This window comes from Nasonia vitripennis, chromosome 2 (genome assembly GCF_009193385.2).
Source record: "Nasonia vitripennis strain AsymCx chromosome 2, Nvit_psr_1.1, whole genome shotgun sequence".
NCBI classification, from domain to species: Eukaryota; Metazoa; Arthropoda; class Insecta; order Hymenoptera; family Pteromalidae; genus Nasonia; species Nasonia vitripennis.
The window spans coordinates 26870432-26895374 of record NC_045758.1 but is presented as its reverse complement, the minus strand read 5'-3'; the positions used below and the strand labels follow the sequence as shown (position 1 = coordinate 26895374).

Sequence of the window (24943 nt, the reverse complement as noted above, 5' to 3'; positions counted from 1 at the left end):
TATTTTCCCAACTCATACATGATTGGAAAAGCGAAAAAATCCACACATCCGCGCATCCAGCACCCCTGCAATATAAAACTTTTCCCATGCCCGCAGAGCAATGCAATCTCTTCCACACTCCGGCTGCGCTTCTTTATCGTTCCTGCGTATAGCATGTGGCGCATACGCGTAACGTATATACGGAGGCTCACTTTGGGGGCGGCGAGAGATGCGGGGGCGCGAGAGTCAGCCAGAACCATTTGTCATCGCTAGCGTAAATTTGCTCCGGTCGGCCGAGAGCGAGTTCGCGCATAATCTCTCGACTCGGATGGATTTCGAATGCGTGAGAAGGAGGAAGCTTGCTTTTTGATTTCGGTTTCGGCGAGATTGCTTCTCGATATTTTTTAAAAATAAATCACTGAATAATTCTAACGCATGTATTTATTTATTTATTTATTTTTTTGTTGCAGGTGAGTCACACGCGACGCAATCAGCTCCAATCAAAGCTTCTGGTCACGTGAGTGGTGTGAATGCAAACGCGAAATAAAACCTTCCCCCGATAATCTCTCGTCGCGATTAAAACATCGCTGAAAATTGAAAACTAAACGAGCCTATCGTGCGTGCGTGTAAGCATATTCCCGCGTCGCGCAAGCAGGTGCTTTATGCCGCGCCAGCCGCGGCTGTACAGGCTTTACGACAATTTTATTGGCGGCCCCCGGTGTTCAGCGCTCGTATTTAACGTTTTATTCCACTGACGCTCGCGCACGTTCGTCTGCGAATTTTCAGACTCTCCCCGGACACAAAGAAGAGAGGACGAAAATTGACCGGACGCCGCGGCTGGTTTAACGAGGACGAAAGGTTTAACGAATTAGTGGCGCGGATATGCGAGCCCTTATATTTGCTGCTGGGTATAGGTTTTGCCAGATTAATATACGATCTTGCCAATTCGTTCGGAACCCACTGTGTACAAAATTTTGAAAAACAGCATAAAATCTAAACGAATATACTTCTTATGATCTGCGCGCGTCTAGGAGCGAACTCCGAATCGGCTGGAGCTGTATAGCCTATAAAATCTCTCGAAAGCCCTGTGCGGAACGGTGAGAAAGCCGCGCGTGCAGGTCCGATTTTATTTTAAAAAGGGTTGCAGTATACACACCGCGGCGCTGGCTACCGACTGCCGTCCATCGTTTTCATAAAAGTCGTCTGGCACATTTGTCTCGCGATGTTATTGGCCCTCCCGAATATTATTTTATTAGCGTGTCCCGCGCCGTCAAAGAGATAATCCCGCTGAGCGCGTATAATAAAGCCGATCAGCTTCAAGGACGTGCTGCAAAAGATGCTTCTCTCAAGAGAGAGTTATGAATATTTAATTGCGCGTACTTTTTCTGGAGGACGTATTATATTGTGCGGCATGTGCAGGTCTCGCGCGTTGCGTGATGCGATGTCTCGCGTATTCCAATTAGTCCTTGACTCTGTAATTGGATATTTTTGAGAGAAAAAGGAAGAGCTTTAGCGTAGTTATTATACAAAATTCTAATTTATTTCGAGTGCGTGTGTATTCGCTCACGCCTGCGAAGAAGCAGTCATCAGTCGGTGCACGTATACCACCCTCTGAACATTAAATTCAATCTAAATATCAGTAGCTGATGTAGCATCCAATATATATCCGGAGTATCTCGCGACGCGCGGGACGAGAGAGTAAATAAACTTTCAAATCAGTCTCCTTCTCGAAACAATAACGCCTGGTGCGCCAGGATAGGTCGATCTTTAGAAATCAAGGGGGAGGTAAAGCAACAGCAGCTGTGTACAGGCATCCTCTGCGAAATTATAATACGAGGTGCTACGCCGAGAGGAGAGGAGAAGCGTTGACAAATGACGGAGGCAAGTTTTATTATTTTAGATGTCGCCGAGATGTGTTTTACATAATTCGAAGAGAGAGAGAGAGAGAGAGAGAGAGAGAGAGAGAGAGAGAGAGAGAGAGCAGCGTAGCTTCTTCTATACTTTATTTTGCGCGTCTTCGCTGGCGGGGGACGATGATGCCCTTTGATAAATGGATCGGGCTTTTATTAGAAGAACTTTTTCCGACTCCCTCGGCGAGCGGCTCTCCTCTGTACACACTAAATAAAGATAAGCCGCGAGACAAATGTCGTGCATAAACGATTCGCCGAGCGAGCGAGACGAGACTTTCATTTCGTCTCTCCTTGGACCTGTGTGCTGCTGCTGCAGCGGCGTAATAATGCACAGCATTTTGACGCGCACTCTTTGTTCGCGGCAAAAATATAGATGGCGAATGAAGGAGGCGTGGACTATCTATCAATCGTCTTCTTCTCCGTCCGTCATTTTCTCGCGGCGCACACACACAGGTTGATCGAGCGCCTATATGCACTCGCGGTTCATTTTCGAGCGCGCGCGCAACCCTTCTCGCTAATGCGCTTCTTTCATGAGCCGCCGCTGCTGTAGCGGCCTATTCACAGGCGCTGTTATACCTCGACGTTTCAATCGACTGCTGCTGCCGCTTTGCCGTTTGTTCGTGAATGTACATTATACGTCCGAGTCGATCCATCTAATCGAGGAAGGAATGGCTTTTCTTTTTTTTTTTAAGCTCTGGCGCTCATATTGAACGAAGCTCTTTTTTGGGTCGGATTTTTGTGTGTTCGGAGGATTAGACTGCTTGATGGTTAGAATAAATATTGAAAAAAGACATAACACACTTTATTGTCGGGAAAAATGCAGGCGTCTTTGTCGCTTGCGCGCGACGGAAATCAAATACAAAACGTTCATATTAAAACAGTGACGGCGCGCAACTCTTTCTACCGCTCTCTCTTTCATCTATCAACAAAGGGGTCGAAGTCGCAGCTATATACAGTAGATATATGTGTGTATGTATGCTACACCCATCCCCAGGATCGCTAAATATTTCATTTCGTCGACGACCCCTCGCTCTTCGCTATATACGTTTAATTTTGACTCAGGTGTGCATTACACTTTGGGCACTGATGTGCATTCCACCTTTTCGCGCGCGTGTATCTCTTTTCAGCGCGCGCGCGCCCGCGCTCGTTTCCCTCGTCGGGACGATTTATGAATCGGCGAAACGCGCCCGGGAATGCGCTAATTAAATATTTCAAATATTTAAATCGATCTGCACATGTGCAGAAACATAGCTGCGTTTTAAATATACATAACGGAAATCGCGCGGATCGCTGTATTCGTTTGAAATGCGCCATACTTCGTTCGCTTTGTTGCATTCCTCGCATTGCGTTTGCCAATTTAATAATAAAGTTATCATTATGTTATACGTGAAACATTTAAAGCAAAAGTGGATATAGTCCGAGTAGAAATATAGGATAGACGCTCTTTATATTTCACGGCGAAAAAGTCCGATATCGAAAACAAATAGCAGCTATACACGTGCCTCGACCGCGAGGACAGAAAACGAAGCGCTTTATTATACAATCCAATTTAATATGTACGCGTAGCTCGTCTCGTGAAGAAATGTTTCATCAAATCTTCTTACCCCCGTGTATAACCTACAGTCAAAATTTAATTAACAAACAACGAAACTCCGGGACGTCTTATATATACCTCTTCAAATCTGATTAGAGCGAAACAGTAGCGCGAGAAAAAAGCCGAGCACAGCTACGCACCGACATTGAAAGTCAATAGAAGCGCAAAGGGGGAGAGCCTTGCGCCCTCAGGTAATTTTTAGCCCCAGAGAAAAGAAGAAGAAGCGACGTGTATGTGTGATTTAATGGGGAAATCGATATTCACCTTCTTCGTCGCTACGATTCCGCTGTAATTCCTCTGTTTGCGTTTGTTTTGCATCGAAATGCCGTCTACGTGAGCGGGGGGTTCTCTTATACACGGGGGATGAATCAGAAATTATTATGATCGTGTGTATAGAATAGGACTGAGAGTTGCTTCGAGCTGAGGTACAAATCTTGCAGATGCGGCCTTCATAGATTATCCTCTTTAAAAAAAAAGGAATTTTTAAAATCTTTTATTGCTAAACATCATTTTCCGCAAATATCCACGCGCGTCTCCTCTCAGAATATGAGAAAGAAAAGAAGACTCGTCGGGGCCGATATATATCTCGTTTCATCGCGACGGCCTAATCGTCCCTGAATGCCCGGCGCTTCGTGCCTGAAATATTAAATTCGTCCGAAAATCCGAAACTTTTCAGCACCGCGCCCTATTACTGTACTCACTGGCTATCTGGATGATGTACTACCCAAGTTCCAGGCCAGGAAAAGCTCTCTTTCTCTCCCCTCCTCGATTCGACTTGGCCATACAGCAGCGGCAGCAGCAGCAGCAGCAGCGGGGGGTAGCAATCTTTTATTATTAGCGCAGGCTTTGGCTCGCAGACAATGAAACGAAAGGAACGGAATATGATATTGTAGCGGCCGCGGTAACGGCGCACCGCGAGTAGCTCGGAAAAGCTATTGTCGGTCTCTTTGAATTTTAAAGTCAACGATCGATAGTAGGAATGGGAGCGAGGGACTAGCAGCGAGCGATGCGCCTTTGGCCATACATTTCGAGCGCTCCTTATCCGTCTCTTAAAATACTGCCCTCTCTCCCCCTTTCATTTGCTATTTTCTTCGCTGCCGCGATGCCCTTATTCTGGACTTATATATACTTTGTTCTCTTTTATGCATGCCATTCCGGATATTCGAATTTTTCATCGAATACGAGAGCCGTACCTTGAGCCCGGCTGAATTACCGCAAAAACAGAACCGGAAAAGTAATTGGCGGTAACATCGGAAAAGCCACTCTCCTATACAGTCTAAAAGCACGCTTTTAAAACTTTTATCGCGCGTCCCGGCCGCGCGTATTAATTTCTTTAGGACGATAAAACCGAGGAGAGAGAGCCCAAGGTCGGACGAGTGCTTTTTCGAGCATTAAAACAACGTTATTATGCTCGCGGAAATGTTCATTTGATTGGAGAAAAGGAAAGGGGAGAGGAGGGAGAGAGAGAGAACGAATAACGAGCGGAAGAGTGAAAGATAACACGCGTGCTGGACAGCAGCGCCCCTTCGGCTCTAAAAGTTATCGCTCGCTCGGACGGATGGACGGGGTTGTAGGCAATTCGAAAGTCGAGCGCAAAGTAGCGGGACGAGGGACTTCTTATTTGCATAGTTTTTGTGAGAGCGATTTATTCCGTGTATCATCGTAAAGACTTATTAATTGGCGCTACGATTTTGTATTAAACTCTCCGAGTAATTTTCAAAACGATCACACAACACTCCACTATAGTAAGTGTTAAAAAATGAGCCATCAGAGGCGTGACGAATGTCATCGAAATAAAAGAAAGCAAAATGAGAAAACTGAGCCGAGCCAAAGCGCCCAAGGGTGTCGCCTGTGAATTCCAACTGTCCCCCTCCCCAGCCGTACCTTCGCTTTCGCACTTGTCGCCAAATTGTCGAGTCTAATGATAAATCGCACCCTCTCGCGGGACGTGCGTCTCTCTTGCCAGAGGCTGCGGGGAATCAAATTGCAATTTGTTATTTGTAATTCCGAGTGTCGCTTAATATACTCGCGCGCGCACGAGAGAGAGAGGCAGAACGAGAGCGAGAGGGATGGTTGAAGCGCGAAAAGGGTTGAGAGACAGAGTGGCGCTTAATGCCCGACATATTAAGTTACACCTCGCTGCGGAGGCAGTGTATTTCTCCTTTTTTCGGACTTTCGACGGATCGTTTGTGCGTTGGTTCTTTAGTCAAGGACGAGATCAAAGCGTTTTTTGAATTTTCAATTTGCGTTGACTTGTGCTAAATCGATTCGTTAAAGCTGCACAAATGTGGCGAATGTCGGCAAGATACGACGGCGTGAAACTTTTGACAAAAGAACCTTTCCCCGTCACAAGAAAAAATCCAACATTCCCGATGCAAAAGCATTGGAGACGACGAAGAAAAATAGCGAGTGACGCAGCACCCCAGCGCGAGATAAAAAAATAAAGCGGCGAAAGTTTTCCGTCTCGTCGCGTTACAGCCTGCGTATACGTGTACGGGTGTGTGTGTATGCATACATTCGATTTCGACTATTCAATTTTCCAGAAAAATGGCATTTCGTCGCTTGCTCTCTCACAGAAGCAGCGAGAGACATTTATCGGGAGAAAGAGAGACGAAAGAATAAGTTCGATCAGTCAGAGGGGTGGCAGTTACCGTTTCGGTTATGGCTCTCGGAAGCCCCGTCGAATCCTATTCTTGCGCAAAGCAGATAAGCGGCTTTTTACGCGTGTAGCGCTGAACGCAGCCGCGGCTGAGCAGAGCTGACTCGTGCCCTCTTTCTCGCGTCGTGTGTGTTATATTAGCTTCACGTCTTTATTTTTCCAAGACTATTTTTATTCAACGAATACCATATTTGCATAAATATCGATCATTCCGTAGAAGCGTGTATCTGCCTTTGCGACGAAACTGTTATAAGGCCAGCGAGTTTGGAATCCGGCGCAAAAGTGGACTCTCTTTCTCCCTCTTCTCGTCGGTAGAGCGCAAAGACCTCAAAAGAGTTCTTTCTCGCGCGGCGGATAAGCCAAAGCGGAGGACTGGCTTTCTCGAGCGAAACGAGCGGAAAATCGCGGTACGACTGGCTGAGCGTATTTTTCTTCGATCGACGATGAAAACCAAGGGGGTGGCTGCTGCTTCTCTTTCGCCTCTCGAGGAGTGAGAGGAGGAGGAGGAGGCGGGACCGGATGGTTTATTTGCGTTTTGCCTAGCGGCTGAGCAGCCAGCCGTTCGAGAGTCAGCATCGTGTGATGACGCTGGTGCCTCTCTCTCTGCTTTTTGAAAGCGGAAGAGGGAGAGAAGGAGATTGAGTGAGAGTCTGAGAGATGGATAACCACTGAGGAGGAAAGAGGGTTGCTATAGGGAAATTGATTATTTTAAATGATTCGTTTGTTGTTCTTTGTTTTTTAATAAGTGAATATAAGCTCTAAAAAATTGATTGTGATGTAGCGATCACCTGATGCACGAGGGATAGAAAAATAGAACGAAACATCCTTACGCAAACAGATACTCGATCTCCAGCAGCTCTTACTGACGAAAAAAAGACAACGCATTGCCAAGTGTAGACTGATGCTGGATGCGAAAGGGTGAATCGTGCGCAGTTGCGCCTCGAGCCCCTTAGAAAGTTTTCGGGGGCAAAGGCCCGGGGGCGAGCGAAGGGGTGAAACGCAATGGAATTATTTATACACGCGCGCATGCCATCGCCTCTGTGAGAAACATCAGATCGATACCCCGTGTGTATACCCGAGATTGTAGATGCAAACTCTCCAGAACGGTTGTACTGGAGAATTCTCTTCTCAAAAAATGTTCAACAATCAGACTGCAAATCGAAGAAGCTGCCCACTTTCAATATCTCTCATAAAAATCATACCCGCCACGCACGACTCGCGGGCGCATAAAATAAATGACCGTAAATAAGAGGCACGCGCTCTCTTCACCCCTGCACTGTAACGTCGAAAACTGCGAAAATAAAGGCAGCCGAAGTAGGGCGAGTCTAAAGGACGACGTACAGGCATATGCGTACGCGACGAAAAGTGGAAAGAAGGACGTCGAGGGATCGCACGAGGAATTCTCGTCCATATCCAGAAGGGGAGACGACGCACATACACACACACACCGCGCGACTCTCCGTATTTCGGGTGAGGGGACCGATAAGCCGCCTCGTCTTCCGTAACGACCGTCTATCGATAGCCCTTAATCGAATCATATCCACGGCCTCGCGAGAGCACAGCACAATGCTGGAAAGTGATTTTTATTTTCGCCTGATGCTGATTTATCCGCGCTCGGGGATTCGCGAAACACTTCTTCTCTCGATGTGCGGTGAGACTTTTTTTTTGTCATCGGGGTGGATTACGCGGGGACGAGTTCGCGGGGAGCAATAAAAGTGTTAAATAATGATGCGGGGGATGGAGTTTGCGTGTAACTCTCTGCGGTTCATTATTGATTCGGATTTGCGGCGTATGTGCGCCCGGATTTTTATATAAGACGAATTTGTGGCGCGATAAAAGTGGCATTCGGGATAATGCAAGGGGTTGAGCCTTTTATTCAGTGGTTTTGGAATGATAGATTTATACGCTGTGTAGCTGATGGAGAATCGTCACTGAATCGGTGTAAAACCATGTAATCGCGAAACATTAACGATACAGATAAAAGCTAATGAATTCTCGCGATCCAAACTCGCGTAAATAAAAGCAATAATCGTATCCCACATAAAAAACTAACTTAACACCCTCCCCCATAAATTAACTCTCCTCTACTTTCTCTCTTTCCACGCTCCACTAACGCGATATCGATAAAAATCGCAGTTCTCGCCGCGCACGCGCGATTCCGCAAAAGCGCAACATCTCGATCGGCAGCAATAAATCATCGGCGCGATATCTCGATCTCTCTTCGAAAAAAGCCCCATAACCTAATCGTCGACAGCCGCAAGTCTGTATAGCTGCAGGCGTCCTCGGCACGTGTGAAAACGTTGCTTTCGCGGCCGACTCGCCGACGAACGCGTGTGTATAGGGGACAGCTCGAACGGTTATCTTTCCGTTACGGCCTGCCAGGCATATGCCGGTCTGTTTACGCGGGGGGTGGATGTTCCCTGGGCACGTATGTGTGTGCACTTTTTCTCGGTCTTTCTCTTACTATTTATGCCTCTGCGGTTGTAAAAAAAAGAATTATGTAGCTCGTGTGCATTTTGCGAGGGGATTTTAAAATTCAAGGAAATCGCGGATTTTGCCGTGTGAGCTGTATAGTTTATTCACTCGTATCTCGCGATTATTTATTAATCAGCGTCGTCTGCTGGTTTTATCTGAGGCTACTTATTTCGAGAAGCTAGAAGCACGAAAGTGTATTTTGAAGGCACGTTCGTAAACAGCTCGTAATTTCCTCTCACAATATTCATGCACAACTGTCTCTCCCTCCACGAATCATCCTTACGTATACCCGCACTGTACGGCTCGGCAGCGAGACATATGTGATATTCGAGGGAAGATGCCTATCGTAAAATTTTCCGAATTGAAAAACTTTCTGCCCCTCCATACACTCTTTCTCTCGGCTCTTTTTACGACTACACTCGGAAGCACGAAAAAAGCCCCCCCCCCCCTCTCTCTCGTATTATTATATCTTTCAGCGATCTTCGAAAGCCGCGACCCGATGGTTTACACTACTATTCTAGCCAAAGGGGGCCTCTCTCTCTCTCTCTCTCTCTCTCTCTTGCTCGAAAGTATAGAAGAGAGAATGCGGAATATGTAGAGCGGGGAAGGTCGCCGATATGCCATTTCGTACGCGTTCATAATTCAAACCCTTTCTAGTTGCTCAGCTCTCTCTCGCTCCTGCTCCAGTGTATGTATACATATACCCTCGTTTCGAGGCAGCCCTGACTCCGGCTTTGTGCCGGGTACGTGTGCAGCTCGCGGCTTTACGAGCGAGTCGAGAAGGAAGCCTCGTCTTTCGTCATGTTTTCGGCGACCACGACACACAATAGGCGGCTTGAATTATAGCCGACTTTTCGGGCTTTCATTACGCGCTTATTGAAGTTCTTTCTTCATGCAAATATTCGCCTCGGAGATTTTCTTATCAGGAGAATCTGAGTTCGGTATGCTGATTTATAATCGAGGAAATCCGCCGCTTCGTACATATATAACAATAAAGTATGCACACAGCCGCGAGTAAATCATCCCAAAACAAGCGCAGCATCTGCCTACACACAATCGGCTCTCTCGCTAAAGCAGCAGCTTCTTAGGCCTAATAAACATCGCAGACTCCGGGGTAATTAAAGCGTAATAGCGGGCGATCAGAGCCTCCTCCTCCTCCTGGTCGTACACGCGAAATTGAATGCTCAAAAGAAAGCAGCGAGAGCACAGCAGGATCTTGCGCTCGAGAGTCATTTGGCTAAAGCGGAGCCTCGCCGGCCGTTATCTCAGGGCACAATCAGCATTGTCTCTCTTTAGCGCGAGCTGCCGAGCGGGGGAGGCTACTGCGCGCGCGCGCGAGGCCACTGGCGAGAGAATCTTATTCCCGGGGAGCTGGAAAACAATTTAGTTCAATCAACATTTCTAGGCTCTGTCGCCGCTGCCGCTACAGCGTCTAATTAAACCGAGCTCCTCTCATTCTCTCTCCGAACATAAACTCAGGTTATCTCCGTGCGCGCATCTCTCATTCTCTCTCGACTTAATCCGACTGTAGTGTATATACAAGTGCGTGGATTGGAGTCTATACGGGCAGGCTGCTTATGTATACTGGCCCGAGCAGTAGTGGCTATATATAAAAAAGGGACTCGAAGATTTATCGATTCGAAACGGATGCTAATTATTGATCGGAGAACAAACGAAGTCGTGCATGAATGAAGCAATTCGAAAATAAGGTATATAGTGAGAGAGACTCGGAGATCGAGAGGAGGAGGAATAGGAACTCGGGGAGTCTCATTTCCTGTCTGCGGGGGTCCCGCAGGGGATACATAATTAGCTAGTTTCGCTTGTTCGCCCTCATCTGCGCGAGAAGGGACCGATGCCAGCGTCTTCGGCTTATTATACACAGAGTCTTTCGCAAAATTCTCAGTTGCTACACTGCTTTCCCGACGACGCGAAACAAGAAAAAAATACAATATTGGCCTTGATCATCGCAGTAATGACAAGAAAGGGTTCTCCCATTCTTCCATCGCGTCATCATCAAGCTCACTACCGTCCGTGTGAAATCGGAGGCCCTCTCGCGGCGCGTATAGTAATAAACGAGCTCTTGTTCCACCTCTTTCGCGTGACTGATAGACAGTCGCACACACTCCTCCACGTATACAGAGCCCAGAGAGCGAGTTCGTATCAATCGGAGAGAAGGTCGTCCACTTCATCCCTCTCGACTCCCACTCATAAACGACTCGTGATAAATGACGACGCGCGAGCGGCTCTCGCTCTCTTCGAGATTAATTTACTTCCTGGGCCGATCTCTATATACTCCGTTCGCTTTCGATGCGCGCCGCCGCGAGAATCGTGACTTCCATATTTCAAGGCCTCGGCCGCGCAGCTCTGCTTCTTTCTTTTGCCGTTTCGGATAATGCTGCGCCGCGCGCGTGCTCCGCGGTTCGATCATTTTGTCCTTATTCTTTTGTTGCGCTGCGCTCTCGTTATGTACTCTATACCGAGCGCAGGTGCTTCGAAATTAATTATATCCTCGATGATTACCCTCGCGATCGCGCTAGAAAATCTCAATTAACTTCACGAGGAAAACATTTGAATAAAACCAGAGGATGCGCTGCGTACTCGCTTGATGCTGAAAGGAACCGCGAGAAGAGAATTCCGGCTACCTACTTCGACAACAGTTCGGTTATACATACAACGTGCGGGAAGCTCAACTCCAAAGGATCTCGAGACTCTCTCTATCGTTGCTTCCGAATTAATTCTCGATTCGCAACGTCTTATTCCAAGCTCATCCTTATTGACGCTCGCGGAATCTGAGGAATCCACTGATTGAATACCCGAGGCTTCTCTTCCCCTTTCTTCTTTCCCCGGAGCAGCAGCAGCCGAAGATAGATAGATAGATATACGAGCGAGAAGCAAAGTTTGATAAATGTTCGAGCGATATACGGTGATATTTGTGCCGAGAGCAAGAGTCTCGGGGGACGCCGCGCGTAGGTATATCAGCACGAGAAGAGAAATATCATTCCTATTGGGCCTAATTCGATTTCGCCTTCAGTCTATCAAACGCGAAATGAGATCAGAAGCGGCGAGTATATACGGCTCGATGTTTTTCATTAATCGCGCAGAGGCGTCGAATGCTATAGCTCCCTTTCATTTATATTTCATTGCTTACCCCGAGAACGTTTTGGATCGTATTGAAAAACGTCGAGTGCGCGAGATTTCTTTCTCTCTGATCGTAAAAGCACGACGTATGATAAAGTAATGTTCTAAGAATAGTGTTATCCGAGTATAAATAATCGCATAGGATAAAAGTAAACAAAATTCTCCCACGCGTGCTGTATGCAGTGCACAAATATAAAATTACACACATTCGCTTTAATTTAGCGCCATAAAATTTAACTTTTATTACACACAAAATTAATTATACAACTCGGCTAACGATCAATCTAAGAGATCTAGAACTTCAGCGAGCTTGAGAAAATTCCGAAACAATGAGATTTTACAGTCGAGGTGTCGAGTGTACGCTCGCGCGCGGCTGTTCTTCGCGACGACGACGACTCATTACATTTATGCAACTCGAGGCGAGAAAAGCCCTTATATACTCCGTACTCTGTCTCGAATAACGCGAGCGAGACGCAGCTCTCGCGTATACTCTCTGGAAAAGGGTTGAGTTTTCCTTGAAACGGCTGATGCGAGAGAGGCAAAATTGTAAATAAAGAAAACGAAGTTGATACTAAGTCGAGTTTCACACTCGTTAAAGTAATTCTGGTTCAAGTAACAGAGACTGCGCCCCCCGCCGGAACGCCAAGAGCTCTCATTATCTATATCCGTGGAAGGAATTCTTTGCGAAGAAAAATTGCACGTTCTTTTGCGAAACTGAGCACGTAGTCTAATGAACGCCTAATTGCATTTATTTATATTTCAAGATATATAGTTTCAAAGAAAAATCAAACACGCGAGGAAAAATACTTCATAGGACGTCATGCATAGCCGCGGATCAGCGATTGCGAATATGTACGCGGGCAAACATCCCCTCCATCGAACGCACATAACAAGCCGAGGCTTCTTCTCGTCAATCGTTGACGCATCATAGCCGGCTTATATATTCGCATCAGCGGCAGCGACGGCGGCGTTTGTGATGCGCGTCGGCGACATACCTCCCGAGAGTAGTGACAAAGGTGGGCGGCCGGCCTTTGTTCCCTCGAAATTACAATTGTTGTCGTCATTATCGATAAGCGCTATGCCGGCGATGCTTTTGACTTTCGCAGGCGCGAGGGAGAGAGAGAGAGAGAGAGAGAGAGAGAGAGAGAGAGAGAGAGAGAGAGAGAGAGAGAGAGTTTAGCGGGAGATGGATGGGATGTATGTATAGACGAACGGACAGAGAGAGAAGAACCGACGAGCGTCGTTCATACCTGCGGAGCTTTGCTTTGTTAGCCGATTATTATTATACTGTATGATATTGAAGCCGCATTTGCGTGTGGGATACGTATGCACCTATGGCTTTATGCGCGCGCGTTAAATTGATTAATGGATAATCGCTGGGATTCTTCGAGTGGGGAATTCATTTGGTTCATGCGCTCGGGATTATTGGATTTTAAAGCGCGATATTTATTATCTTTGCTCGATTTTACGGCTCGAATTAATTATGATTGCCGTTATGAAGATCCTAATAATGGAGTGCAAATGGGAAATGATCACGAGCAGCCTCGTCGTTGTGGTAATAAAAGCCGTAAGATATCAACGGGTCGCGAGTCCGACTATACAGCGTCGGCGTCTCGACGCGTAATATTCGACTAATTACAAGTTTAATAACCCCCTCACCTTTGCTCACGTCCTCGTCTCTCCTTCAGAAGCCTGTCGCCAATCGTCTCGTGTACCATACTTCTGGTAGTCGAGAGGGTTGCTCTTTTCGATGGCAATTACACGGCAAATTTATCATATTCTCCTCTTTTCGCGCGGTACAAGAAAAAAGGGTTGGACACGGGACATTTTTATTCTAATTGAGTCGTATTACTAATTAAAATTTAATCACCGTCACGGAATGAACTTATCGCGAGTTCTTCGAGCGCGCCAAGTCTCCTCGGCCAAATCAAACAGTTTCTTAATTGACGCGGCGGCGCCCCGCGCGATACTGCGGCCGTAAATGAAATTTGTCTTGGCGAAACTCGTAAGCTCGCAGAGGTCCTTGTAATAATCGATGACGGAATCACGGAGCTGCAGCGCTGTGGAAAGAATGCTTGATTATTCTAGAATTCTAATAAAGAAAATTCAAACAGCCAATCGGAGAACAAATAGAATGATAACCGTGCCATTTTTTCGAGTAAAGAATACGAAAATACTTCGGCGAAGTATAGCTGGAGCAAAGGGAAAGAGAGAGGGGCTTCCATTCTCTTTAACGCCGGCGTAACTTATCGCTCGTAGGCACAGTATTTCTCTTGGGCTCTTTGAAAGCATTTTCTCATTAAAAAATTAAAGGACGACGAGTACCATGGTGGGGGGAGAGAGAGAGAGACTGCGATGCTTGGGCGCAGAGTACAGCGCAGGGGAGGGAAAACGCGCGTCGTCGCGACGGCCGCGGCGAGAGAGGAGGCGGTAAGTGCTCTGCGGCTCCCAGATGCGCCCAATATTATGTTTAATGATATTAACTTCTTACTTAATGGGCCGCGGTTCGATTCGAGGTGCGAAGAGGCCGGCGCTACACCGCGAAACCGGAGAAAAGTATACCCCCGAGTGTAATTTTGCAGCGGCGAAGAGGAGGAAAAAAGGAAGAAGTTGCGGAGCTGGAAACGAGAGCTGAATAGGGAAGGAGCAGCGAGTATACCGTGCGCAGCGAGAGTTTTCTTTGAATTTCTTTTTATAAGGGGAGTTCCTTCGTTTCTTTTACGTCGGAAATTCGGTTCTTAATTTTTACGACGTATTCAGCGCACGCGCGATTTTTCGAAAGCGCCGTATAGTAAGGAAGAAGAACCTTTAACGATGAGCGAAATTCCGCGTGAAAATATCGACCTATGTCTCCGATTCACTTACATATATATATTATGCACTCGGCGTATAATTCGCAGCGAGAATAAGTCCTAATGAATTACGAAATCCCTCGGCGTAAGCATGACTCTCTCGCGGGCTCTTCATAAATCGCCGCATTAATCCGCGCGCCGCGCGCGCTCTGTTAGTTTATCAGTGATTAGGTATATAACGCAGCGAGCCGGCCTGTATATCATGCGATAAATAAGACAATCTCCCTCTCTTACACTGTGTACACTCCTCCCGCGCGCGCGGTATACATCTTAAATAATTTATAATTGAAGCCGAATGAGTTAGCTAAATCGTGCTCGTCCTTCCCTACTGAATAATTCATTATCTATATACACTGCGGCTACGCGCAGCAGCCGCGGATGCAAGGTCAATAATATTCCCCGGCCGTCTACGTGTGTGTGCAGTACAGAAAATGGCCAAAAGGTATATATTGAGAAAGAGAGACGCTCCTATAAATAATTGATTGCTCGTCGCGATCGCCGAGAGGAAATTATTATCTGGAAATTATATGGACGATTGCTGCGCGGCGCCCACGCGTTTTCTTCGCGCTAATGCCTAGGCGACGTTCTCGATAATCGACGACGTGTATAGACGCGGACCTCCGGGAAAGACTGTGTACCCTGCGTGTATGCGATTGTTTATTTGGGCCTGTGCGTGTGCGATGACTGAGTTTTCCGGTTTTCTACAATGGATAACGACGAGCGGAGGAGATTATTAACGTCGCCTGTTGTTTCTTTCAGATTGAGGGATGAGCGAGGAGAGACCGAGAGGGCGCTGGCGTTGGATCACAAGCAACGGGACCACAGCTCGCACAATGGTGAGTTTTATTGTTTAATTCGTATTTATACATAAATCGAACGCACTTATACATCGAGAAACGAGCAAATCGCTATTAAAGTGTGTAACGCGTACTTTAAAAAGATCACACGCTTCGACAAACCGAACCCCAGCGAAACCTTTTAATCCCCGGCTATACACGGCTAAAACCCTTTTTCTCGAATCTCTCCTCTCACTTTTCCGCGTCCCGAATCCACTAGCAGCAAATAAATTCGCGGCGCGGCGCGCAGTGCGTTCAGTCGCGAAAAGCCCGGCGCGGAAACGAAGAAAAGGGGCAGCTATACAGTGGATGTGCGCAGGGGAAGGAAAAGCCGGAGCAATGCGTCACTGAAAACCGCTGTAGTGCGCGCGCCTGCCCAAACAGAATCCATCTACGTCAGGATTAAAATGCTCGGATATCAAATACTGCTCTCGTATAGCGCTGACCGGACGAAATGTGCGTGTATAGATATAGTCGCGGAGAAGAGAGAGAGAGAGAAAGACAAATTGGGCTGAGGCATTGCGGTGTCGAGATTGAATCGGGGATTATGGGCTGTTCGTTCTGGCGATGCTTTACTCGCTGATCGCTTACGGATTTTAAAAGCTGAATTTTCTTTAATTTAGCGGAACTGCATGCAAATTAATAGAATCGAAGTGATGCGCGAAAAATCGTCTCCGAAACGATATAGACACAGCCCCGGGAGAGAGAAAAATGGCCAACTGAATGAGTCAAAAGGGCGTAGGCTCAATGGAGCCGCGAGTAAAACAGATGAGACGCGCAGAGTGAGAAAGCGAATAAAAGGGAACGAAGTTATAGTCGGAACTGAATGGGGGATATCTCCTCGCGCGCGTCTCTCGTGGTCAAATAAGATCCATCATCTTGTCAACCGGAAAAGGCAGACTCTATGCTCGACGTCACAGACTTATCTCTCTTGCGTTTCAACGATTTTTCAGCGCCGTTTCGGAGCAAAACTTTCTCCGGTTTCTATTATTCGAGAGATCGATGCCGCAAACGTTTCCTTGATGTATGTGCATTTGATTCGTTTAAGTCGCTACTGCGTAATCGGCTATGATCGATGTCGCGATATGCGTACACACGAGCGCGATTGGATAACGTTATGACGTATTGTTCGCAGGTTCCTCAAACGGTCACAGTCCAGTGCTGAACCTGTCGAAAACCGCTGGAAGCGGCAGCGTCGGCGAGCATTCCGGAAGCGAGGCCGGCGGGTCGCATCGTTCACAGGACGACGAGGAGGAAGAGGACAACCTTTCCGAGGAGCTCGAGAACGACGAGGAGAAAGACGAAGGTTGGTGCACATTTTTTTATTTATCTGTCGATGCAAATAATCTGGGATTTTTGCAATGCTAACGAGACGATCCGTGTATACGACGTTTCAATCATCGCGCTCGAAAAGAGATCCAATTAAATAATTCGGTATAATTAGCCGGAATAATTAGACGAATATGGCAAAAAAGTCAGACAAACAGCAAAGATAGCAGTCGAGAGCATAAGAGCGTATTAAGAAACGCTGATTGGTAATCTCACGAATCGGGCGGATGCATGCATGCATACGGAAAATAATTATATCGCCGCGCGAGCGCGCGCGGGCACAACCAGGCTGCCCTCTTTCTCAAGATGAGCCGAGAGCTCTGACCCTCTCATCGATCATCTCTACCCCGAACCGAACGACGTATACTCCAATTGGCCCTGCGCTCTTTCTTTCTATTTTTCGTTTTCACTCGCTCCTCGTCTGCCTTAACGCGAGGACGAGTTTTGCTCGACGCTCGGGTTATAGTGTCGCTCTCACGCACGTGTCCGTCTGTCTGGCTGACCGAACTGACTCGACTGTCTATTGCAGCTTGTTATGGGTGTCGCGCGTTTTTTTCAGGCCGGTCTAGTTAGGTGTCGGTTTAATTAGAATTTCCGTAAAATTGAACGTTGTCGATCGTTTTGGACACGCAAGAAGAAAGTTTAGAGCCGATTCGCCTGGAAATAACGAGTAGTTACTCATAATAGGCAAGAGATTTCGTAGTTCCGATAAAGCAGAAACTCCAATCCGAGAACGCCAGCGTGAGAAAGCTCTGGCATTGATTGTAGTCAGCGCATGAGCGGCGAAGATGAAGAACCGCTGGCAGCAAGTCGAAGTGATCATTAGACTTGGAGTCTTCGGTATTTAGTTTCGTTTCAATAATGAAAGATGGACGTCGATAATAATCTCCTCTTAAAGAACTACTCTCGCTCGGAAATAAGATGAAGGAGCACACGCTTGAAAAATCGTATTGATTCCTAATCGACGACTTCATTTTGCCATTTATTTTTTGCTCTCGCGCTAATTAGAGTACAAATCTAATTTGTCCGGCAAAAAATATTGATGAGCTCTCGGTGTCGAAACGTAAGCGTCTCTCGTCAATTTCGCTGTCGGGGAGAAACTCGTTAATGCGTCACGTGCGTACACACTTTCAAAACGACGATTCCCAGAGAATACTCATTACGCTTTATTTAAAAAGAAGTGTACAACGTACAACAGCCATCGAACTCGCCTATTAATTAGAAGAAAACGGTATGCAGCCTAGCTTCATAAACAAAGAATCTCAAAACAACTCGGTCGGGGAATGAATTTGGTCCGCAGCGCATCAGAAATCGTAAGAGACTCAAATAAACGCGGAGAGCAGCTCGTGTCGCCCAGCGTGTCGCAACATATCCGACCTATGGGCTGTGCAGTGTGCACCGGCTTACTCTCTTCTCGATCGGCGCTGCACTACTGCAGCGTAGCAGAAGCGCCCGTGGGAGTCTACACGCTCACGGAATGCCGTTCTGATTTAATGAGAGGAGCTGTATACACTCCCGAGAGAGAGCAGCGTGCTGCTGCCGTTGCCCGAGCGCGATTTGCCGATTCTATTGGCACGGTGAGAGGTAGGTAGGTCTCGAGAGCTACTATACTAGTGGCCCGAGAGCATATAGCCACTGCCGATGCAGGCGAGACAAAGAAATGCGGGGTATGGAGAGGTGGAGATAAGCGCGCGAGAGAGAGAGGTGCATAAAGTTCTGCCTGAGAGCTGCCGTGTGTTTCTGCGTCTGTGGATTTTGTCGTCGTTTTTCCTCTCGAAGGAGATAGATGGGGTTGATTCAACAAGGCCGATTTTAAAAGTAACGCGCACGTATCTCGCGGAGCGATTTGAGGACCTCCCCGGGCGAATTATCCCCGTCTGCGTGTGTGTGGTGCCGGCGCGTCTCTCCTCCTAAGTGATGGCCTGCGCGTTTATATACGCATAATCCGGAGGTATCATCCGTAGCGACGGCGCAACGCGAGACTCTTCCCTTCTCTCTTTCTCTTCCCTCCTCTTCGGCAGTGGCGCGGCTGCTTTACGACCGACGATAGGTGGTTTATTGTATCGTCTTTTAATTATCAGCGCGCCGCGCGCTCACCTACAACGAAACGGCATTCGGCTAACTTATTGCTCCTCTCCGCGCTTCTTCGGATTTTTTCTCTCGAGAGAGAGAGGGCGAGAGGGAGTTTGAGTCGATTTAACGTTCGCGCCCTCGAGACTGATTCGACGGCACCTTTTTGATAAGAGGAGAGCACATAAGCGGCCGCGTATCGCGCGTTCCATTACAATTATCGCCGACAATAAAGTTCGAGCTCTCGCTGGGACGTGGCGGACTACGAGGTATTATTTATCTGCGCTTCGCGAGAGAGAAAGAAACTGACCGTGTTGTTTTTATGGCTTTTGCTAATTGACGCGAGCTGATTTTCTGTTTCACGGTAATCGGCGATTTTGCTTTTGTTTTCCCGACGGGCCGGCAATTTATCGCGAGTAGGTGGCTGTTAATATTTCTCGCGATCGCCCCTCGTAATTCAAGCTCAATAAGTTTCCTGCAATTTTCATACCCGAGCCGACGAAGCATTAATTCTGCAACGAAAGCAGATTCCGACTAAGAAGCCGTATAAGAGTAAAAACAAACAGCAGCTCGCAACAAATTAGCATGGACAACACTAAAACTCGACTCTCTCGCAAAATAAACAAAAAAAAAATGTACACGAGACATACAAGAACAACAACAACGACAGCGGCAAACGGAGACTTACGAGCCGTGCGTGTCTCGCGGCTGTAACCCCGGCTGAAATCTACTTGTTGCCCATCGTCAGTCCGCTGATTTAGCTTCGGCGCAATCGAATTAAATGTCCGCGCGCATATACGAATTAAGCCGCGTTATACACGCGACACCGCAACGACAGTCTGTCTGGGCACCGCTGCAATATTTATCGATGACGTCTTAACATACACTGCATCGCGATGCTCCCGCGAGATTTATAATCAGCGATTCCGCTTTGACTATCCTCGTTTTACCCCCGGTGAGATTCGGCTTTTCGGCTTCGACTTTTGTACGCCACTTTTTCGTACCGCGTGTAGTTGCGTAAAGAGTCGTATATCGGTAGGATTAATCGCTGCATTCGGGGTAAATAGCCTTTATCACGAATACGGGCTTATTCCGTTTCTAACTTAGCGTGTATTCTCGGTGATTCGAATGCACATTAAATCATTAATAATCAATGTTTTCTCTGCTTACAGACATGTCCGACGTGCCGGAGAACCTGCCGCTGGCGGCGCCGGGCTCGGAGAGCCCACAGGCCCTGAACTACTCGCAAATCGCCTCGGCGGCGGTCGCGGTGTCCCAGGCCGGTGGACAGGATCCCTCCTCGGTCTCGAGTACGGAGACCCTGCTAAGGAACATTCAGGGCCTGCTCAAGGTAGCGGCGGACAACGCGCGCCAGCAGGAAAAGCAAATCAACTACGAGAAAGGTCAGTGGCAGGGCTTTCTTAAGACACTTGAGGGCGCTCTCCACAATTTCATTATCTACCAGCTCTCGCAGAATCACATTAGGAGGCATTAGATAGCTCGATCTTGAATAAAACAAAATACACGATAAAAGATATAAACGTACCGCCGCCGCTGCTGCTGTTTCTTGCCGCTGCTGTCTCGCACAACCAATACACAAATATATCCCGATGCATTATTTATATATTACGCATGTTTGCGTGTTGTACTTGACGCGCGAACGACTGTGCAGTCCTTTTTTATGTACCTTCTTCTTTTATTTTTTCTAAAGACCTTGATTTGTATCCTGAATTAATCTGGAGTTGCAACGAATCGGAAAAGAATTTTGTGTTCGCTAGCTTCTAAATGCTGCGGTATGGGCATTAAAAAGTGTGTTAATGGCCATCAGAGGATTCTGTTACATTGGTTAGTTGACGATCTGAATGTTATCTGTAAATCGGTTGGGTCAAGAGACTTGATTTTTATAATAATTTAAATGAATTTCTATATATATTAGTTGTAAGGTTTGTAAATATATACATTAGTACTAGAATATTTTGAATGTCTGATATTTTAGCCAAGTTTTTGACCTTTGCACCGCGTATTCTGGGTATCATTCGGATCATCAAATTTTTTTACAATAATTGTATAGTTTTCATTGAACCGACGATTCATCTCCGATTCAAGCTGTCCTTGTTCTCTTCTACACATCACATGTATACTGCTGGCTTTTCTTTCTAGTTCCTCAGTTGCGCTTATTTCCTTTTTTATACGGCGTTTTGTGATCTTTGTATACATTATATACTTATAGCGTAGATTCAAGCTTCTAGAAACGATTGTATCGATCTTTTGGATTATTAAGCTTTAAACGAGTGACCTTTATTTTGTAATATATGAATCCTCATATATCGAACACACTTACTGAAGAATTTGCTTTTATCAGCAAATATTATATTTTCCACTGTGAATTCACTAGGAAGACACAACAAAATTTTATTTTTTCATTTAAAGAGTAACATTACCTGCGCAAACGGATATACGTTTCGATTTTGATTAGAGCGAACAGCGTAAGCAGAAAAGTCTCTCTTTAGATATCGAAATAAAATTTTGTTATCGATATATAAGCAAGCGAAATATCGAAGGAGTAATCGGCTTGCAATGTTCGTTACTCAGTGTATAGGCAAATACGACCGATTAACTGGAGAAGGGAGTGTAGCTGTAGTGAGTAAAATAGAGGTAGAATTTTTTTGTAGATCGAATTGAAAATGGATAAAAGAAAATGGTTAGTGGCGTTACGCAGAAAAAAATCGCTATATATAGAGAAGAGTGTATATTTCTCTCTTTTGTAAGTTACTCATCCTACATGATAAGACTCGAATCTCGATGTAAATCTCTTTGACCCGTTCGTTTTCCAAAGTGACTCTCGAGGCTGCTCAGTCTTTCGGCTGATGCTCTCGACTTTCATGAACTTTGATTGAGCTGATTGAAACGCAGCCGATTTCTTTATTTATACCTATGCATATATCGGTTAAGATTATTTATGTACGAAAGACAGGAAGAAGAAGAAGACGAGAGAAAAGCATAGTACGATCTCGCGAGCGATAAGAAAACACGGAAATTATTTAAGTCTTAATAATAGGAGAAATCGGAAATGCGCCATTCGTAGTCACTAGTGACTTTTAATATTATTATTAATATCATGAGTAATTATTAATACTATTAGCGAAATTTGCGTATTCGCGCATGACAATGAACATGTTCAAAGTTTGTATTAGATTCTTATATGAAACTTATATAGTATTATATATTATATATGAGCGTAATACCTCAATGTCGAAAAAAATATGATAAAAAAGTGAGTTCTAAATAAAATTGAATTGCAAAGCACTTACTGATCTGATTTTATGATCGAGCAGTTGCAGAATCAGCAAAATAAGCACATTCTGTTTTTAAATATTATTACGGACATCAATGATAATTTTTTGCTAGAGAATTTTGCTGTTCTACCGTTGCTCGACCATGACAGTTTTTGATTTTAAATATTTTCCAAATTTTTAATTTTTATTTGTTTCAATTGGCAAAAAATATTTTTTGTGAATGATATTATGCTTTAGCCCCGAACGGTGAAAACTAGTTTTTTTCTTATGAAACTTTATTTGTGTGCTGCTTATTTTACCTTTCATTCAAAAATTTAAAAAATAGACATTAATGCCAATTTTTTGTTGACCTTCATTGCGGAAATCTGTTTATTCTGAATTTTCGTCAAAAGTAAAAATCTTTTCCTTCGAACGCTGTTAATTGCACACGGGTGTGCATGCATACGTGTCTTAAAAGAACCACCCATACAATACACAGAATCTTCGAAGTCGTTTTCGAATGGCCCTTAAAGGAGTTATCATCACACTGCTGAACCTGCTGCCGTACACAGTCACCGAGATGCATGTTGTAAGACACTCTTTTGCGAATGCAACATTTTCTGCAAGGTAAGAGGTCTTGATATGATTTAAAATCTAAAAATTTTGATTATTTGAAAGATATTTTAGGTGCAAAGTTGATTTGTTATAGTGGATAAAACGTTATTTTAGAACTCTATAACACTGCAACCAAAATTATTTATTATTTTTTAATATTTTTGTTTATTCATTTTTATTTTATCTTAACTGTCGATATGTTAACGTAAAAAGTCCTAATTTTAATTTTTCTGTATATAGTCTTCAGAAACGCTTTTTTGAAATGAAGAACAATATTTTGTTATAGCTGTAAAATGTAGATAAATTTCTATGTGACAAATTACGTTAAGTTTGTTTTGTTCATAATGATTTGACTTTCCTGCCTACACTGCAGAAAATATTCACATACGCAAACCTTGCGACAGTCATTAGTGAGTACGGCAGCAGTAAAAGTATGTGTAAGTACAGAAGTCATAAATATCCATCTTTAACAACTATCATTAGCAGAGACAATATAAACAGAAATTATTCGAAATGCATTCATCAAGCTGAATTTTTTAATGTTTCTTGTAAAGTCAAAATGGATTAAAAAATCAAATTATCAAAGCAAAGAACGCAGGTACACATAACTCAGCTTCCTAAGCTTAGCTCAGATTCATAAATTCCCACAAAATGCAAGCTTAGGACTGTAACCACCCATTAGACGATACAAAGTGTCATTTTTGAACTCGTTAAGTGATGTTCGACGTGCGCGCATACTCTCTCTCCGTTTCCTTTTACGCCATTCCATCTGTATAATCATTTTGACAATTGATACCTTCGCAGCTTTATGGGGTTCTTGTCCTCGCATTTTTCGTTTTGTTTACAGTCGGAGAATTCTCGCAGTTGCTCGCGCGCGAGCTAAATATAAGTTTTTAATTACTTATTCTAAAATGTATAGTTAAACTTTGTACAGAGTGTATTTAATTCTAGGTTTTAAATTTAAATCATAGTCTTTCTTTAAATACTTAATTATAGAAACGAGGAATATCCAAAGAAGTAATAATGCTAAATGATTATACTATGTCTACAAAGTTTTCGTAATACGTTGCGCAATCCGATCCTTGCAAAGTTAATTTTATTTAGAACGCTCGAATGATTATACGCAAAAAATAAGCGTCAGAAATCGAATACGAAACCTCTTTATTCATAACGGCCTAATGGTCACATCAGCTAGGGTTAAATACCATTAAAGCGCAAAAAAGTCAGCCTAAAGCCAAAATCAGAGCGCTCTCGCAAAACTAAAGCTTAATCGGATCTCTCCTAATCGAGAGCAAAGCAGGCGAAAGCCCGAAACAGAAAAAGAGAAAAAGTCGACGAGGCCCAACAAAGTTGCTCTCTATAAAAGTATACGTGTAAACGTCCGTCTGATCGCAGACCGCCAGGAGCAGACGAAGGAATAAGAGCAGGAGAGAGAAAAGATCGAAGAAGATCAGATTGGAGGAAAAAGAGAGTAGCACGTATATGCAGCGAAGAGAGAAAGATAGAGAGAAGATGAGTATGAGGGCGTGAAGCGAAAGAAAGAAAGAGAGAGAAAGAGAGAGAGAGAGTGAGAGAGAGAGAGGCCCCGATTTAATACTCAAGCGAGCCCGCAGCTCGTTTTACACCAGATGCTTTTACATACGCTAGCTGGCGCGCACGCGCTATCGTGTTACGTTGAGAGTCCCTTTTCCGCGGTTCTGCCTGCTGCTGCTGGGTAGGAGATTCTTCTTGGTCTTGTTACTCCTGGAGGATGTACTCTTGATGTGTCTTCGGGTATATGCTTCTGTCCTCAGGGAACCGTTGCTTGAGATATTGTTATCGATATTATTGGTTCTTTGTCGGACTGACTTCTCTGTGATTCATTGTGGTCTGAGACTTAAATGATGATTCGTTGATTTTCGTTACAAAAATTGCTCTCTTTTGGGGTCAAGCTGGTCATACTATAACTGCTTGGTAGATAATGTTAACTTCTAATAATAATAGCTCGAACTTAAATAAAGAAATTCATTCTAATTGTTTCCTTTTTAAATTAAATGCTATATGAAAAGTATACGAATAAAATATTTATTCATAACCGTATTCGTCGTATCTCCTATATACAGGCAATCTCGCACACAACATTTGATTCAATTCGAATCAATCGATGTTCTTCAAATGACTGTAATATTCCCCCCTATACAAAATGAATATACATATTCCCTTTCAAGCATC

The 24943-nt window shown here is 45.0% G+C and overlaps 1 protein-coding gene across 4 annotated transcripts in view; it reads left to right on the top strand.

The window, feature by feature from the left end:
• Positions 1-24943, top strand: part of LOC100677798 (dachshund homolog 2) — a 218506-nt gene that overhangs the window by 121902 nt on the left and 71661 nt on the right. For all 4 annotated transcript variants that reach the window (XM_016982883.3, XM_016982881.3, XM_016982882.2 and 1 more), the window contains 3 exons: positions 15367-15443; positions 16579-16749; positions 20015-20245. In XM_016982883.3, coding sequence (XP_016838372.2) covers positions 15367-15443; positions 16579-16749; positions 20015-20245 — 479 coding nt within the window. The remainder of the gene's footprint in view (positions 1-15366; positions 15444-16578; positions 16750-20014; positions 20246-24943) is intronic.